Source organism: Misgurnus anguillicaudatus, chromosome 6 (genome assembly GCF_027580225.2).
Source record: "Misgurnus anguillicaudatus chromosome 6, ASM2758022v2, whole genome shotgun sequence".
NCBI classification, from domain to species: Eukaryota; Metazoa; Chordata; class Actinopteri; order Cypriniformes; family Cobitidae; genus Misgurnus; species Misgurnus anguillicaudatus.
The window spans coordinates 22,672,247-22,691,936 of NC_073342.2; the positions used below are offsets into that span (position 1 = coordinate 22,672,247).

General features: G+C 39.1%; 1 protein-coding gene and 1 long non-coding RNA gene across 4 annotated transcripts in view; one reads left to right on the top strand and one right to left on the bottom strand.

The window, feature by feature from the left end:
- The window catches only part of grm8b (glutamate receptor, metabotropic 8b), a 176,881-nt gene that overhangs the window by 44,073 nt on the left and 113,118 nt on the right, over window positions 1-19,690 (bottom strand). For all 3 annotated transcript variants that reach the window (XM_055192033.2, XM_055192032.2, XM_055192034.2), the window contains exons 4-6: window positions 15,422-15,557; window positions 12,405-12,559; window positions 11,513-11,650 (exon numbers count right to left, since the gene is read on the bottom strand). In XM_055192033.2, the coding sequence (XP_055048008.1) occupies window positions 11,513-11,650; window positions 12,405-12,559; window positions 15,422-15,557 (429 nt within the window). The remainder of the gene's footprint in view (window positions 1-11,512; window positions 11,651-12,404; window positions 12,560-15,421; window positions 15,558-19,690) is intronic.
- LOC129433432 (uncharacterized) overlaps window positions 11,554-19,690 on the top strand; it is a 41,092-nt gene continuing 32,955 nt past the window's right edge. Inside the window, exons 1-2 of the long non-coding RNA XR_008640396.2 lie at window positions 11,554-11,690; window positions 12,414-12,583. This is a non-coding gene — a long non-coding RNA (uncharacterized lncRNA). The remainder of the gene's footprint in view (window positions 11,691-12,413; window positions 12,584-19,690) is intronic.

Here is a 19,690-nt window from a genome sequence, read left to right on the forward strand (position 1 = left end):
GTGACTGCCCACATTTATAAATTAACACCTATTCAGTATTCAGCTTGGTATGGATTTTTTCAATTTCACATCTAGTTTATAATAGATAATCATAAAGGCAATTTGCATACATAATTCCTAATGGTACAGATACAATTTGTAAGGGCTAGAGTCAGTGTGAATATGGTCATGTACTGTACAGGAAATGCATACATGTATATTACCTTAAGTAAAGCAACAAAAATGTAGAACATGGCTCCTTTAAATCCATTCCTTTTATCTAATTATATTTAAAAATGTGGTAATGGAAAACATGACTGCTGTTTACGGCTGTATACACACAGTGCCTGTATTCTTGAAATGTTGCAGTAATGCACATTTTATAGTCCTGTGCTGAGTCAACAGCCAATCTATGCCTGCGCTCTTACAAATAATGACTACCATAATTTGCCTTTAATTACTCAAGCATTATTTTAAAAGTAAACATTTTTGCCCCCATGTAAGCTCCCCTGATGTTCTGAGGCAACAAAGAAATTATAAAAAACAAATCATATTACCATATATCCATTATATATATATACTATTATATCCATATTATAAAATAATATTACAAATGTATACTGTGTGTAAATGTATGCATTTGGAAGACGCTTTTATCCAGACTGACTTGCATTCAAGCTATACCAAGGGGCGCTAATTCAAAATAAGTGTTCGGAGTGTCGTGTGTGTGGTTCTTTTATCCAAAATATGTGTTCTGCGCGTCGAGAGATCCTGTGTGCATCACGTGTTTTACCAAAATAAGTGCCTGCTGCACACGCATCAAAACAATTTATGATAAAAGAGACGCTCGCTCACATTCACAAAATACACGCAAGACACTTTCTTAACAGTAAACTCTGATTACGCATGAGATTATGCGAGTGTCTGGCAAACGCAAGCTTTTATCATAAACCCTTTAGACACATCTGCAGCAGGCACTTATTTTGACAAAACACGTGATGCACACAGGATCTCTCGAGGCGCAGAACACATATTTTGAAAAAAAGAACCACACACATGACGGGCTAGGTACATGTTGTGACGAACTTCGCATCGAGTGCCCTCGAAAAAAGAAGTCACAGCCGCCACTGCATTTTTTGGGTGCATGCATAACTTGAACAAAAAAATTTGGAGCACATATTTGAGAGTGTGTCTTGTCGAGTAGACAATAACTTTAAAACCCCTCAGAACATCTTAGTGACCTCACTCAAAAAAATGCTGTGTTATTTTCAACCCAGCTCTTGGTCAAGAAGGTACAAACCCAGCCGCTGGGTTAAATTTGACCTAGAAAATGTTATATTTGACCCAACAATGGGTTAAAACAACCCAGCATTTTGGGTTAAAACAATCCAGCATAGATTAAATTACAATTTTGTAAATCCCTAACATATATTAACCATGTTTTTGTGGTAAAAGTTTAGTAACCATGTTTTTGTGGTGTATTGATTACCATTAGCAAAGCCATGGTTTTACTACAGTAACCATGGTGTAAGTATGGTTTTTGAAAACCATGTCAAAACCATGTTATGTTGTGGTAATCGTGGATTTACAGTTTTTTATTTTAACTGTAGTAAAACCATGGTAATTTTTCGTAAGGGATTTCTGACCCAAATATCTGACCCAAGGGATTTTCTGGCCCTCGCAAAGCTTAAACGTAACATTATAGTTATGCACAGGCAAGCATCACTCGCATGTTAAAATCTAGTAAATAAGAAAATGGCTTAAATATTGTTAAAATGTCTAAACGCAACCTCAGTTGGCATTCATATTTCCATAAATTTCTGGTTTCCACACTCTTGCATGCAAATTGTCTATCGTAATCTTATCTACTGAAGTAGAGATTGTATCTAGAAATATTAAATGTAAAATATGTCTCTGAGGAATTAATCAAAGGTTAAACAAAGAAAATGCATGATTTTCTGTTTTTTCTCAAGAGTGGAAGGAGAAAAACATTGCTACAGTACTCTTGTTCTCAGCTGTCTACTGTAGGTGAGGCCATTTGGATAAGAGTAAAATTCACTTGGCCCCATTTTCTAAAAGTCGCAGAGGGCACTCGCACAGGTAATTCAAAGTCATTATGAAAAGTGTTCTCTAAAATGAATTGTCTGACAATGATCACGGTCTCCTCTAATCCCCGGTGAAGTGGAAGTTTGCACTAAACACTAATTATGACAGAACAGTCCTTAACACAGCCACGAAAACACACGCAAGCGAGTTCACCAACCACCCTAAATGATAGTGTGGGAAATAACATGCTATTTTGAACTGGAGAACAATGTATCAAGGACACCAACCCTCTGCCCACCTTATGCCCAGCAACCAGAGGCATTAAAAAGTCTAATGATTGTCTTTTTCGCTCAGAGATGTTACATTAGCATTCCGCCCAAAGTTTTTGACTTTTGATTGACCTTTCGAGTCCATTTTCAGAACTTGCAATACTCACTTCATGATGAGGGAACATACTGTACGTGTTTTGTTGACACTCCTGTATAAGCACTCCTACCGCCGTGCCCGATTTAGTCGTCAAACGAGTCGCCTGTTTGGTGCTCTCAGTCAGCATGGGTACCGGTGAGGAGATGTGAGAGCTGTTAGCTTGAGATATATAAGCCTGTGCCTACTCAGGGTCCGGTGAGGGTCCGTTCAACGTATAGCCTCGGGCTACTTGTACCTGTGCTGGATTATTAGTGTCCGTGCACCTGTAAAAAGATCAAATGTGGGCGTACTTGCTCATAAATTAAAACCCATTTCACCTACACGAGTCCCTGGAGTCTCACCTGCAATATACAATTAAAGTTGCCAAACGCATAGTCAATTTTGTTTTCACGTTACTGGAATGTTGTCAGAAAATAAACAAAAAAACTGAATATTCCTTTAAAATGACAAATCCAATATTTACATGGGATTCCTGTTCATCCAGCCTAAACAAATCCCTAGAGTCCCACCTGCCATATACAATAAAGGTGCCAGATGCATAGTCTATTTTTTTCACGTTACTCTAATGTTGTCAAAAAAAAAGGAATATTCCTTTAAAATGACAAATCCCATATTTACATGGGACTCCTGTTCATCCAGCCTACACGAGACCCTGGAGTCCCACATGCCATATACAATAAAGGTGCCAGATGCATAGTCTATTTTTTTCATGTTAATCTAATGTTGTCCAAAAAACCCCCACAAAAAATTGAATATTCCTTTAAATTGACAAATCCCATATTTACATGGGATTCCTGTTCATCCAGCCTACACGAGTCCCTGGAGTCCCACCTGCCATATACAATAAAGGTGCAAGATGCATAGTCTTTTTTTGCACGTTACTCTAATGTTGTCCAAAAAAACCCAAAAAAATGAAATATTCCTTTAAAATGACAAATCCCATATTTACATGGGACTCCTGTTCATCTAGTCTACATGAGTTCCTGGAGTCCCACCTGCCATTTACAATAAAGGTGCCAGATGCATAGTCTATTTTGTTTTCACGTTACTCGAATGTTGGTAAGAAAAAAACGAAATACTCCTTTAAAATGACAAATCCCATATTTACATGGGATTCCTGTTCATCCAGCCTACACGAGTCCGTGAAGTGCCACCTGCCATATACAATAAAGGTGCCAGATGCATAGTCTTTTTTTCACGTTACTCTAATGTTGTCCAAAAAAACCCAATCCCATATTTACATGGGATTCCTGTTCATCCAGCCTACACGAGTCCCTGGAGTCCCACGTGCCATTTACAATAAAGGTGCCAGATGCATAGTCTATCTTGTTTTCACGTTACTCGAATGTTGGTAAGAAAAAAACGAAATACTCCTTTAAAATGACAAATCCCATATTTACATGGGATTCCTGTTCATCCAGCCTACACGAGTCCGTGAAGTGCCACCAGCCATATACAATAAAGGTGCCAGATGCATAGTCTTTTTTTCACGTTACTCTAATGTTGTCCAAAAAAACCCAATCCCATATTTACATGGGATTCCTGTTCATCCAGCCTACACGAGTCCCTGGAGTCCCACGTGCCATTTACAATAAAGGTGCCAGATGCATAGTCTATCTTGTTTTCACGTTAATCTAATGTTGTCCAACCCCTCCCTCCAAAATGGAATATTCATTTAAAATGACAAATCCCATATTTACAGGGGATTCCTGTTCATCCAGCCTACACAAGTCCCTGGAGTCCCACTTGCCATATACAATAAAGGTGCCAGATGCATAGTCTATTTTTTTCACATTACTCGAATGTTGGTTAGAAAAAAACGAAATACTCCTTTAAAATGACAAATCCCATATTTACATGGGATTCCTGTTCATCCAGCCTACACGAGTCCGTGAAGTGCCACCTGCCATTTACAATAAAAGGTGCCAAATGCATAGTCTATTTTTTCACATTACTCGAATGTTGGTAAGAAAAAAACGAAATACTCCTTTAAAATGAAAAATCCCATATTTACATGGGATTCCTGTTCATCCAGCCTACACAAGTCCCTGGAGTCCCACCTGCCATATATAATAAAGGTGCCAAATGCACAATCTATTTTTTCACATTACTTGATTGTTGTTAAAAAAACATAAAATGGAATATTCCTTTTAAATGACAAATCCCATATTTGCATGGGATTCCTGTTCATCCAGCCTACAGGAGTCCCTGGAGTCCCACCTGCCATATACAATAAAGGTGCCAGATGCATAGTCTATTTTGTTTTCACGTTACTCGAACGTTGTCAAAAAACACCCCAATAAACGGAACATTCCTTTAAAATGACAAATCCCATATTTACATGGGATTCCTGTTCATCCAGCCTACACGAGTCCTTGGAGTCCCACCTGCCATATACAATAAAGTTGCCAGATGCATTGTCTATTTTTTTCACGTTACTCGAATGTTGTCCAAAAAAAAAGGGAATATCCTTTTAAAATCACAAATTCCATATTTACATGGGATTCCTGATCATTCAGCCTCAACACACTACAGTATTGCCTGCATATCATGTGTAGTAAAAAGCGCATGTAACAGAATACAAAATCAAACTTCCCTGCCATGTCTGATCTAAAACAAAGGACACATCAGATATGTCTCAAAGCCACAGACATCCATATATGGAGACACATGTGCTACAGACTTGTCCAACATGTACAGTAAAAGTCAATTCTGCAGAGCATACAGGGTTAATTTTATATGCATGGAATATAAGATGAACTCTCTTTGCTCTCTCCACACACACACATGACTCAATGCTGAATCAGTGGTTTCTCATTATATCATTACTCCACAGACAACCAGCTCCACCAAACCTCAATCTCGCCTGATCATAAAATCAATACAGACCACTGCTGCCTGCCTCAATACCACAGAGAAGTTTAACACATGCATGCTGCTTTCAAACTCCATTCCTTTCTAGCCAAAATAAGCAATTCTTTAGTTGGCAAGCTGACTCCCCAAAAATCTCTCTTCAGCAAACCCATCGTCACACATTTTGTAAATGCAGTCGTATTAGCCTGACATCTTTTACCTGGGGTTAGGCCAAAGTGTTCTTATAGATAGTCGTCAAACGGCAAAGACTGCTGCGTTCTTAAATATTTCTGTCTGAAAGGCTGCAGTCAGCATAAATGTAAATCTCGAGCCAGAAAAAGCCGAATGCGTAATATTAATTGGAGTGTTCAAGTCACCTAAAATAGGTATCAGGGGATGTGCCTTCAATTTCTGCTTTTGGACTTTTATAATTTCTGAAGAAATTTTGACTGGTGCTTGCTCGAGTTAAAGTCACTGCCACAATGCTAGAGCATCTTTGGGTGGTTGCCAAGGCATCGCTAAGCAGTTGCTAGGGTGAACCGTTTACATTTTCGCTTATGTAATGCATTTACATCCCTTTAGAATTGAAACAGCATCTTCCTAGACACTTCTTCTAAAGCTTGTGGATTTTGTCAAGGACAAAGACAATTTGTTTGTTTTTATGTACCGCTCAAGTCCATTTTCGCTCTGAATCTAGCACATGGTGAGTTTTTAAAGTCTAAATCGGGCTGCATCTTAAGTGAATTCCGTGACGGAGATCCCCCAAAGCGAACTGATGCATTCTCACGGCTTGCTACCTCGCCTAACAGCCCAGGCGAGGAAGTATCACTGCTCTACTAAATATAACTGCTGTTGGTTGCTCTGATTCGCAATTGGTAGTCTATGAGTGATGCTGCAACAGACTCGGCAATGCATCACAGATCAGGTGAATAGACTTGGCCCATAATACAAAGAACAGAGTAAGACTAAAGCTATTAAAGCCTAAAAGAATCTTTAATAAATGTTCATGGTCTTGTTATAAATGCCATTTTATATATGGAATAAAGATTTATAATCTTTAATTTAAATACAGTAATTTTCCTGCCTTTAAAATTACTTGTTTTATCTGCCGAAATAACCTTCATACTGAAGGTCTGGGAACCATAGCTGTTTTGAATTGCAAAGATCCGCCGGAGGCCAAATGACTGACACGTAAGCAACCAATTGCTTTGTGCCACATCATGTTTAAGGGTGTGGAAAGTCTCGTAAAATAACAAACAAACAAAATCATTAATTCACGAACGTCTTTAAAGTTTATAACAACAATGGCAACTGCGTTAAAACAGTGGCGGCCGGTGACTTCATTTTTCGAGGGCGCTCGATGCGAAGTTCGTCACAACATGTATGTAGCCTGCATGTGTGTGGTTCGTAATTTCAAAATGTGTTATGCGCGTCGAGTTATCCTATGTTCATCACACGTGTCTTGTCAAAATAAGTGCCTGATGCAAGGGTTTATGATAAAAGAGATGCTCACGTTTGCCAGATATTCATATAATCTCATGCTTAATCAAAGTTTACTGTTTAGGGAGTGTCTTGCGAGTATTTTGTGAGCAAAATATCGTCTCTTTAATCATAAACGGTTTTGACGCGTGTGCAGCAGGCATTTATTTTGAAAAAACACGTGATGCACATCGTTCACATGAAGCAAAAAACGCATCCAAGTGCAGGACTTTAAATATGTCACGTGTCTTTATGGGATCTTTACGACATGTGTGTGTATGCACGCACAGATTCTGTAAAATCATTGGCGGTATGAATGAACCAAAAATCAAATGATCCCCGACAATTCCCGGGAGCATTTTCTGTGTGTATTCCGTAACCTCTGTGTGAAAAGGGCTTTAGATTCCACTAATTGCGCAATGATATTACGCAGTCCCGAAAATAGTCCCCTGCTATTCAAAGATACCAAGGGGACTATTTTCAGGAGCTGTGGAATGTCATTGCGCCTGGTGCAGCCATGTTACGACAGCAAAGTCCTTGATTATTACGCCAGAATGATAGTATAGTTCCTAGCCATATCGGCCTAGAATATCGCAACTTTTAATTTTCTATCAGTCTTAGTACACGATGTAACTACAGAAGAGTCAAGTTTTAAATAGGAAAATTATCAAAACAATTTGGTTATTTTTTAGCGCAATGCTAATGGTCTAATCAGATTCAATGGAAAATGCTAAGCTATGCTAAAAATGGTACCGCCAGACCTGGAGATCAGCTGAATGGATTCCAAAACGGTAAAAATCAAATGTTTAACTCTAGGGGAGCTGAAAAATCAGCATATTTTCGAAAAAAGAGGAGTGTCCCTTTAAATTAAGTAGTTGGTAAATGAGTGCACCAGTATGTGCATGTGTATTCAGGCGTGCATGCTTGTGTTTATTCAAATCTGCATTTTCTAAGCACCAACGTCGCACAGCCCGACAGCTGGAATCTCTCAGCATCTGTTTTTGTTATGTGATAAAAAGAGCATCTTTTTGTCGTGGCTTAATAGCTCTCTCCTTTCATACTTCTTTAAGGAATAGATGATCATAATCAGCATTTCTGCCAACGTGCTGTTGACAGAGGCATCCATCTGTAGTGAAGCGTAGTCTAAGCATCTTCTCACAGATCATTCAGAAGAGAGAGAGAGAGAGAGAGAGAGAGAGAGAGAGAGAGCGCAATGTGTCAAATGCACCGCTATGTAATTATACTCATTATGTCAAATCACCATGCCAGAACAATAACTTTGCTTTCATAAAAGGACCCAGAATGTCCATCTGCTTCAGCTCAACACATGAAGCATGGAAAGGAGATGAAGAGATGAAAGGAGGAGCACAGAGGGGAGGAGAAAAAACAGTGTGGGGATACACGAGTAAGAAGATTTGGAGAAATTGGTAGAGGACAGATGTGGGGTGGAGAGAAGATGAGAGAAACAGGGAGAGGACAGAAAAGATGAAGAGAGGATAAACGGGAGAGAAGGGTGAGATCGATCCCTGAAGAGGAGATAGAGAGATAGAAAAGCAAGTTGAAGAGCAGAGAAACAGTGGAAAGACATGGAGCAGAGCAGAGGTGAGATTAGCATAAACAAAGGGAGGCAGGACAAAGACAGGAGAGGACATGAAAAGAAACAGGGTAAGGTGTGATGAGGAGTGGAGATGAAGGATAACAGGGAAGAGGAGTGACAAGAAGAAGACAGAAGATGAGGAAAAATGGGGAGGGAAGAGGAGAAGTTAAGTGAACCAGCAATGCTGATTATGATCATCCACAACCTTCACATTTCTGATGCAATACTATACCAACTGAGTTACGGGAACACATGTAGGTCTTGCAGGGGTTTACTATGCAGTGTCATTATACTGTACAGTATGTGACCCACCTGTCTGTGAAATCCACGGTAAAGTCTCATAATCTAATTATGAGATCGAAAAGCATTAAAGTTTGATTTTACTCATTGATTTTACATTGATTTGAATCTTTGTCATGACTTTGCTCAGTCAATATTAAAGATATCAAGGCTATATTTTCACAAAATGACTTTAGCTGGGTTTTCATAGGGTGACATATATGGTGCAAATGAATTAAAGTAATTAAATATCTTCTGTGTTTATTTTGCTGAAAACAGCAAACATCATGAACTGGATTTAAACCTCCACAGCTTAATGTATACACTGACTCCTATAGACCTTTTGCGTGTTTGCAAACAGAGATGACGTTTTTTGTGGGCGGAGCGCAACTGGTGGCAGAAAGTGAATGCTTCTCAATAGCTGTGTAAAGTGTTTTAGCATTAAACTGTGATTTTTAAGGATCCGGTGTTCTGTAGAAGTCTGTTTTCCCTATATTTCTCTTAAGTGTAATGTTTCTTATAACGTTTTCACCAAGTTACGTTTATTTTTTAAATAAATTAAAAGTTTAAATGGCTTGGCTACTGATATGTGTTCAATTATTTTTACAGTATGAATCGCTGAAGTACTTATAAGAGCAATACTATCATGTAGGGATGCACCGAATCCAGGATTCGGATTCGGCCGAATACTGGGCTTTTGGCGGGGTTCGGGTTCGGCCGAATCCTAGATTTTTTTTCCACCGAACCGAACCCTAGGCTTGCGCTACGCTGGTCGACGTCACGCAGCCGTTGATTACACACATCGGGTGCTGACGTGGAGATGAGCTTTTTCTTTCGGTGAGCCTTAGGGGCTGGACACACCAAAACTTTTAAACACGGCTGAAAACACCTTGAGGACGCCAAATGCCAGCTGTTTTTCAGCCGAGCACTTGGTAGCTGTGATGCTTCAGCTGTGAGCCGGTTGGTTGCTGTGGTAATGTCCCGCCCCTCCTCCACTGTAATTGGACGGCCGTGTGAAAACTGACATTGACGAGCGGAGCTTCTCACTCAAAGTTAAATATAGTTTTCAGCGCGGAGCTGCTTGCTTATTGGAAAAACGAGCGTGTCGCAACGCATCGCTTTCATTATGCATATGCTTATGGTAATTGTCAAAATAGTTTCCCAACTAGTCATCCTGGCATAATGTAAAGTTAAAATAAATAAAATGAAAAATACACTGCTGTGGACGTTGTTTACTTCATTAATGTGCTTTACTGTGTTAATGGAATAAGGATGCGAGTAGGATTCGGTATTCGGTTTCGGATTCGGAAGAATCTTAAACGGTGGATTCGGCCGAACCTAAAAAATCTGGATTCGGTGCATCCCTACTATCATGTATAACATCATTTATTAAATATTTCATAAATTTCTTCCTTATATTATTAGCCTACGCGTTTGTTCTAAAACTATTATGTTTACATACAAATTAATTTGTTTAGGCCTGTTTATATATTATTAACACTTTACATCGTGCTTTATGTTTATATATTTATTAGTAAACATCATAATTTAGAACAAACAGGAAGAAGACATAGGCTAAGATAGAAGGTAAAAAATAGTAATAGAAAACAAAAAAAATATGAAAACTTTAATAAATGATAATATTATTGATATTATGAACTCATTTAAATTTTTAATCTTTCTAAATAAATTATAAACGTAACGTGATGAAAATGCTATAAGAGACACATAGAGGGAACAGACTTCGACAGAACACCGGATATCTTCTCTAATTATTTTCTATTCAAATTATTAAAAGATTTCCAAATGATTTCATCACTCCAGTCTGTCCGGTTGACGGCTTATTGCAACCATAAACACCTACGTTTATCTTCAAATGGTGTCTTCGATGACGGTATACTATAAAAAAGAAGGTCATCTATGTTGGCATTCCTATTCTGACACTCAACAGCACAAGAAGACATTTTCTAGTGAGTTATATTGTTCGTTTCACTCGTGTCTCATTCATTTCCACTGTTTTTCTGCCACCACATTGCACGCGTGACGTAACTGTGACGTCGACTCGCAAAAGGTCTATACCACGGTTCTGACCCAGGTAAGCATGCATAAGGCATAACCCACAGTGTTGGGGATAGTTACTTTTAAAAGTAATGCATTATAATATTAAGTTACTCCCAAAAAAGTAACTAATTGCATTACTTAGTTACTTTTCATGGAAAGTAATCCTTACGTTACTTTTTAGTTACATTTGCGTTACTTTTTCTTGGCTTTCAGGCCTTGCAGGTGTTTTTTTATGGCTAAAAAGTTCTGCATTCAGAAATGGCATATTTCATCACAAAAATGTCGAGCTCTGGCCTGCCATCTTAGTTTCTGACTGTTCCCACACGCATAGAGTGCATAATGTGATTATATTTAGTTTAAAAAGTAATGCGTTACTTTACTCATTACTTCAGAAAAGTATTATTATTACATAATGCACGTTACTTGTAATGCGTTACCCTCAACCCACATCATAAAGCTTGACCGCAGGGCAAATTCTAAGCTTAAACAACTTGAGTACATCAATTAGCAGGACATTCAGATTGCAGTGAAAGTATAATGCATTAATGCATGCGTGCAAGCATATTTGTTTCCGTCAATTAAGGGAAGAGTTCCAAGTTTAAGACTCTCCTGTTTGTTCTCAGGCTTAATCGGCTCCTGTCTAAACAGGATCTTCCCATTGATCTTCGCATCCAGCAGAAACATTGAATCCTCAAGATCCAATCAGACGTCAACATGATGGAGTGCGTTGCCTCCCAGGCAGAGGAGAACTCGCAACAGCTTGTGAAACTGTAATACAAAACCGGTTCCTACCAGTACATTTCTTGGGGCTTCCAGGACGCTTGCCATGCATTCCCAACTTGCATCCGAAGTTTACTTCCCAGAACTCGGCGAACCAAGCGTTCCGTCGGTTGTTGGACAAGGAGCGACTTTTGAAATATCTGTCAAAGGCTGAAAAACATTGAACACAGCATTGGGACGGTACATTACTGTAACTGATGTTTTATTTGCTATTATGAGTATGAACTATTTAAAGGGGACATATCACAAGATTTTTTTAAGATGACAAATAAATCTTTGGTGTCCCCAGGGTACATATGTGAACTTTTAGTTTGAAATACCCCACAAATAATTTATAATATAATGTTGAAGTTGCCACTTGTAGGTGTGAGCAAAATGTGCCGTTTTGGGCGTGTCCTTTAAAATGCAAATGAGCTGATCTCTGCACTAAATGGCAGTGCCGTGGCTGGTTAGTGCAGATTAGGGGCAGTATTATTATCCTCTTCTGACATCACAAGGGGAGCCAAATTTTAATGACCTATTTTTTACATGCTTGCAGAGAATGGTTTACCAAAACTAAGTTACTGGGTTGATCTATTTCACATTTTATAGGTTGATAAAAGCACTGGGGACCCAATTATAAAAAAAAGATTTTCATGATATGTCCCCTTTAAAGTGAATAATTCATTTTTAAATCTTCACAATTAAGATATTCACATTGTTTGTCATAATATGTGATTACTGGACTAAATCAAGCTGCTATACTCACAAAGAACAATTTCTAACTGTTGAAATATTTAAGTGCATTTCTAGAAAAAATGTGTCCACCATAGAAATTCCCATGCCAGGCATTGAAATCTTGATTCATCCCTGATATTTTGAAGCGTTTCCTAACTGGGAATTTGACCTTAATAGTGGATTTTACCTTCTATAGATGCTCTTTTTGGAAGGATGGTTATAGCGCCTTCTGCCACACTTTCTTGCTGAACGACAGGAGATATCTTAGAGCCCCAGCTGTCTGATCCCACCCACAAGAAGTGACCTGTTTGGTTGTTGCGCTTCGCAGCATCCAGGACACGTCTGAAAGACCATCAAACAAAACATGTAAGAGTGATGATAAGTGTCCTTTAGATGAGTCGTAATTCATTCTGGCTATCTGAGGTCATCAATGTGCCATTTTAGATACACTTACAATTAGAAAATTCACCCTGGGTCAGCAGTTTAATAAACAAGCTTCCAAAGGACATCATTTTTGAGGATTAGAAGGTCATTGGCTTTCGGGAATACAGGAAAGTGAAGTAATGTGCCACAGGTAAAAGAAATTTCGTCGAAAATTTTCAGAATGTTGGATTATGGTAAAATGAGTTTTCTCCATGCCGTAGGTGGCACATTATTAGAAATAGCTGACTTCATCTATTCTTCAAGTTTTCCCCTAAGAGCAATACTTACAGCCTGACTGCATCATCTGCCAGGCATTTCTGTGGAAATGGGAGGTTCAGTACTATACGTGGTTTGTCCTCAAACTCCTTCTATGCTGACTTTTCCAACAGCTAAATCACTCATATGGATTAAATTCTTGTTTAAGGAATACCATAAGATATTAAATAATAACTTTTAGATAAGTAACAACCTAATCCATCCACAAAAAAATATACAAAGAAAGAAAAGCAGATGGATTAAGGATGACATAATTAAAAGGCACATATTTTGCCTATTTTTACAAGATGTAATATAAGTCTGTGAAGTTTTAGCTCAAAATACCTCACCGATTATTTGTTATAGCATGTCCAAAATTGCACCTATTTAGGTGGCAGCAAAAAAGCATTTTGTGTGTACCTTTAAATTCAAATGAGTCACAGCTCTTCACTCCCTTACCAACAGACAATGAGTGCTTTCGGTTAAAAGTAGGTCTGATTCTTGTGAATATAGTCTGGGACAATAGTATCTTTAGCCGCATTAGTGCTACAACGTGGCTTTTAAAAAAAATCTGTTAAAAAAACGGTAAAATTCCAGCAGCTGGGGTGCCGGAAAAATACAGTAAAATAACAGGCACAATAAATTATAGAAATATTGTGTGATACAAAAATACAGATTTTTTATGTCATTTTACCTTAACAAACACATTTAGAAAAGCTTTTGGGTAAAAATAACCAGTCAGTTAGTGGCTGTGGACGGGGCTTTATTAGTGTGACATCACATTAAAGGGATAGTTCACCCAAAAATGAAAATAATTTCATTAATGACTTACCCTCATGTCGTTCCAAACTCATAAGACCTCCGTTCATCTTCGGAACACAGTTTAAGATGTTTTAGATTTAGTCCGAGAGCTTGTTGACCCTCCATTGAAAATCAATGTATGGTATACTGTCCATGTCCAGAAAGGTAATAAAAACATCAGCAAAGTAGTCAATGTGACATCAGTGGGTCAGCTATAATTTGTTGAAAAATCGAAAATACATCCTGGTCCAAAAATAACAAAAATACAACTTTATTCAGCAGTGTCTTCTCTTCCGGATCTGTTGTGAAGTGCGGTGACGCTGCTGACGTGTTACCTGGTGCGCCCCACCTTTTTTTTGCGCCCAAGCTTCATTTATAGTCTGAAGGAAATGCACACTGTAAATATGAAAAAAGAAATCTTTGCAAACATGTCTGAGGATCACACGTCAGCAGCGTCGTATGTCAGCAACAACACTGTGCACGTGCATTCGCAAAAGATGCGAGAGAGAAGACAATGCTCAAATAAAGTTGTAATTTTTGGACCAAAATGTATTTTCGATGCCTTAAAAATTCTAACTGACCCACTGATGTCACATGGACTACTTTGATGATGTTTTTATTACCTTTCTGGACATGGACAGTATACCGTACATAGATTTTCGATGAGGGTCAGAAAGCTCTCGGACTAAATCTAAAACATCTTAAACCGTGTTCCGAAGATGAACGGAGGTCTTACAGGTTTGGAATGACATGACGGTGAGTCATTAATGACATAATTATCTTTTTTGGGTGAACTATCCCTTTAACAAAAGAATCAAGACTGCATGTCTAATGAGACTGCTTTGGTTTAAAGGTGATTTAAAAAGAAGAAGAGGGTGGATTTTTTTCATTTAAGGGTTGTTGTGTTGACACACTGCCAATGCACATTTATGTCCAAACACCTTGTAAAAGTGGATTTTGCATAATATGTGCCCTTTAAAAATGTGTCAATTGTTGTTATTTTGTTTAAAGATCAACATTTTCCAATTAGGAATCCCCTTTAAAAGCTACATGTTTCCCAGAAAACAAAACGACCCCTTACACGCTGCAGCTAAATTTTACTTTTTAGTTTTTAAGGCGGAGTGCACGATTTCTGAAAAACGCTTTGGGAAAGGGAGTCATGCCGACTACCAAAACACACTTGTAGCCAATCAGCAGTAAGGGGCATGTCTACTAAATGGCATCGTTCCCTGGGTTGTGTATGTGGGGCGGGTCTATCAAAAGAGGGTCCAGATTTTATTGGGAGAGGGGTGTGTTTGTTTAGGTGATTTCAAATGTCAACATTAGCTTTCAGAGATCATGTTTCCGCCTTCCAATTGGTTGCCGCCGACCCGCTTCATAGCTCATTACCATAAAGTTGTGCTGATTTAAACTCTGATCGACGCTCACACCGTCCATGACGCGCCGCTGCTGCTCACTGGAGCTCGCCGCCGGCACTCATTGAAAATGACTGAATGACTAAAAATGCATTAATATCAATCATCAGGAGTGATTCAGTTTCAGGAGTAAGTCTCGTTCTCTGTAAATGAAGTTGTGTATGGGACTTGTAAAAACCATTCACTGTATACTGATCATTCAATTTAAAAGTTTACACACACCTGACTCTCAATGTATTGCCTGCTTGTGCATCAGTGAATGTGTCACTTACACAAGGTAAAATAATAAGCATAAGTAAAGTGAGCACACCTGATATCATCCTCGTTTGCAAACATCACAACAGCACGAGCATTTGGTGTCTCCAACAGGCGCAGAATAATCTTGTCGAACTCTCCGAGTCTGGGCTCTCTTGGGATCTTCAGAGACTGAGCAATACACACACCACCTGAGAGCCAGAAGATGAGAAAATGACATAAGACAACAGAGAGAAAGAATAAAAGGATTAAGATTAAGAAATAAAGGATTAAAATGGAAATACAAGAAAAATAAAAGACAAGAAGAGAATGTCAGAGCAAGAGACAGCGACAGTGAGACCGGGAGAGGGAAAGTGAAAGAGAAAAAGTGAGATAGAGAGAGAGAGGGACAATGTGAGAGAGAGACAGAGACAATAAGACAGACAGGAAGAGCGAGAGAGACAGGGCATGCGAAGGTCAGTAAGCGTGGCAGAACTGATGAAAACATCAGGGCAGTGACAGAAACTTATTCCATTATAAAATGGGCAGGGACGCTCATAGATTAGATACAGAGAGAGCAGAGAACAACAAACAGAATGAGTGTTTTTTTCTTCGGCAGACTGAGCAAAGCGTGTTTAGATTCAAATGATATCTGATAGTGTCACCTTGCCCAAGGTGCCTGAGGGAACACGGGGTGATCTCAAACACGTATCTGCTTATTTACACGGCCTTATGCAATTCAGACAGTGCAAGACTTCACACTTGATAATCTACAGCCATAGCGTCATATCCACTGAGACATAACCATGGGACCTCTGTTGTTTTTATAATCAAACATGCAAAGAAATCTGTAGTTAAAGCGACACCATGTAATATTTCAACCTTCATAATAAATTGTCAAGACCCTTGTGATAGTACATCGACTTTAAATAGGTTGAATGACATGTCTACCATAGCCTGACGGGGTCTATATCACTTTTACTCGTACTTTAAAACTCAGGGTTTCTGGTAGTAACCAGAGCACAAAAAAACTAAAAAATTTGACTGCTTTACGGCATACGTCACTTCCTCACCACAATTTTTAATTTACGTGAATTTTGCTGAAGGCTACTGAAGGAGTGTAGAGAGCAACTTCTATTATGCGACTCTGTGGCACCGTGTTAGTGTCACGTACCTATGACACGGGCGACCCGGGTTTAATTCCCCTTTAAGGCAATTTTTTATATAAACTCACGATCTTGATTCATACATAAATGCGATCTTCTTTATAAATGACGTTGATTATCTTGCATATGGTTCCCTGTATTCAGATGCTGCATTCACGTGTTCACGTATTTATCTTTCTTTTACTGTCTATGGTATTTACATTACAATCCAGGATGCTATAGCAGTTAAACTTGCTCAAACTCACACAGTGTAAAACCAAACCCTGTTCATTCACCAATCAGATCCGAGCGTTTCTCTCTTCTCTCTTCCTCATTCGCTGCGTTCCGCTGTCACTCGCGTGATGTATAACAAAGCGGCAGACCTAAACACATCGGTTTACTTGGATTTGGAGCAACAATTTTCACACAAAAGAGAGGAAAAATGAGCGCCATTGCGGAAAATCCTGGTGGCGAGGGAGAGAGAGACGATGCAACAATATTTGTTTGGAAAAAGGCAAGGAAATACTTCTGGTCGTTTCTCAATTGGAAGGCTGCAGCCTCCGGAGGTCAAATATGCAGGCTGCATACGTCATCAAGCCTGGGTTATTAAGGTAAATTGAGCATTACATTCGCAAGTCATAAGCATACTGCAATTTACGATTAACTAAGAATAATTGTCAAATTTGTAATTGTTAATATTCTGAAATAAGACAGTCTTGATGACGTATGCAGCCTAGAAATACGACATCCGGAGGCTACAACCTTCAGATTGAGAAATGGCTTCTGCTACGAGTTCCACATCAGAAAGTTGAAACATGACTGCGTTTCTCCCTGATGCCTCAAAATGTTGATCGTTTAGCATTTTAAAGGTTTAGTTTTTAGATTAGTTTTACGGTTGGTAAGTTATTTTCCTTTGCAACAGTGCTGCAGCGCTTGTGGCCTCTAGGGGCGCTAGGCGTGAAAAATACATGTCTAGCGCCCCCTAGTGGCCAAAAAGTTCCGCGGTGTGCCTTTAAGATCTGATTAGATCTTCAAAAGAGCTCATACTCTTTCCGACAGTCATGCTAATGGAGGATTTGTGTACGGTATATCACTTCTTTGCACTCTCTCAACTGCAGGTCCATTTTTACAGTGGGTTCACATCAACAGCATTTGAGGTGTCAAATTTGCGTCTACAGCGTCTAGTTTGCCACTTGAACATTTTGAGTTTACTCGCTTCATTTGCGCGTAAAAGCCGTGCTTGAAAGTCTAGTCAACGAGACTAGGAGCTTCTGCGACTCCGCTCGCTTCCTGTAATCACGTCACTACTAGAGCAGGCTCCTGATTGGTTAGGGCGGCACGTTTTTCCGCCAAAGTTCTAATTTTTTTAACTTGCGCATTTGCCGCAGCAACGCTCAATTCATGGCATTTGCGCGAACTAGACGCGCACATGAGGCGGAATCGCGTCTACCGCGCCGCGCTATATATATACTCCAGATGCGTGTCAACGCATCTTCACATTGACATCACTCGCGCTTTACACCTCTACCGCGTCTGGTGTGAAAGCAGCATTATACTTCATTGTTGTTGAACAACTAAAGTCTAGTTTATAGTCGTCCATAAGATCTACACCGTAGGTTATCCGTAGCCTCTGCATAGCCTGACATGCACATCGGCATATTTTTAACAGCGCGTCAGGTCTATGCGGATCACAACGCTATGATTGGTCCACTAGAACCCCTCCCGTCAGGTTAAAAAACTGCATCATACGTATTTCTCTTTGATACGGTGAGAACAAAGATGGACCAAGTTGAGGTGTGATTTAACTCAACTGCAACATTAGTCGCCGTTTATTTACTACTATCACTGCTGGTCATCTCAAAACATACACAACAAGTTGCTGTTTCCTCTTCGCTTGTGGGTTAAACTTGCCAACCTGCTGCATCATTGACGGTCGCGCTGCTACTGTGGTAACACGCATGGATACTACTGCCTACCAGCGGTCTCCATGTGTTTTTGCACCTCGACGCGGACACGGCACAAAAGTATAAATGAACCGACACGTAGGACCTACGCACAACTATAATGAGCTTTTATCCCCAAGCTGTTTTTTAGGTCATCATCAAGAGTCTAACATATCAAAACATAAAACAAAATAACCATTTCAAAATTTTGATATCATTACGTTATGTGACTTGCGATAAGCATGCTAACCTAGAGAATGCATGAGTTAACTGATAAGCATGCTAACTGAAACTACAAAGAAAGTAGAATTTTAAAATGTAAACCAATATGGCAAAAAAAAAATATTTCTTTGGCCAAAAATATGTTTTAAATATACAGTAATATGCAAAAGTTTGGGCACCCCTGATGATTTCATTTTATGATTTTCATTTTTTAATATTTGAGTGTTTGGATCAGCAATTAAATTTTTATCTATCAAATAACTGAAGGACGCAGTAATATTTCAGTAGTGAAATAAGGTTTATTGGATTAACAGAAAATGTGCAATATGCATCAAAACGACATTAGACAGGTGCATAAATTTGGGCACCCCAACAGAAAAATCACATCAATATTTAATAGAGCCTCCTTCAGCTTCTAGACGCTTCCTATAGCCTGTAATGAGTGTCTGGATTCTGGATGGATTTTGCACCATTCCTCCTTATAAAACATCTCCAGTGTAGTAAGGTTTGATGGTTACCGATCATGGACAGTCCGCTTCAAATCACCCCACAGATGTTCAATGATATTCAGGTCTGGGAACTCGGATGGCCATTTCAGAACATATCAGAATGTACTTGTTCCTCTGCATACTGTAAATGCAGAGTAGATTTTAAATATCCAGCCTCAGCACAACTTCAACTTTGTGACTGATTCCTCAACATTATTCTCAAGAAACAGCTGATATTGAGTGGAATCCATGCGCCTCTCAACTTTAACCAGATTCCCAGTACCGGCACTGGCCACACAGCATGATGGAATCTCCACCAAATATTTCTGTGGGTAGCAAGTGTTGTTCTTTTACTGCTATGCATAATGGCCCTTGTTATGACCAAATAACTCAATCTTTGTTTCATCAGTCCACAGCACCTTATTCCAAAATGAAGCTGGCTTGTCCAAATGTGCGCTTGCATACCTCAAGCGACTCAGTTTGTGGCGTGTGTGCAGAAAAGGCTTCTTTCGCATCAAAGTGCAAAGTGTTCAGAATTGTTGAACGA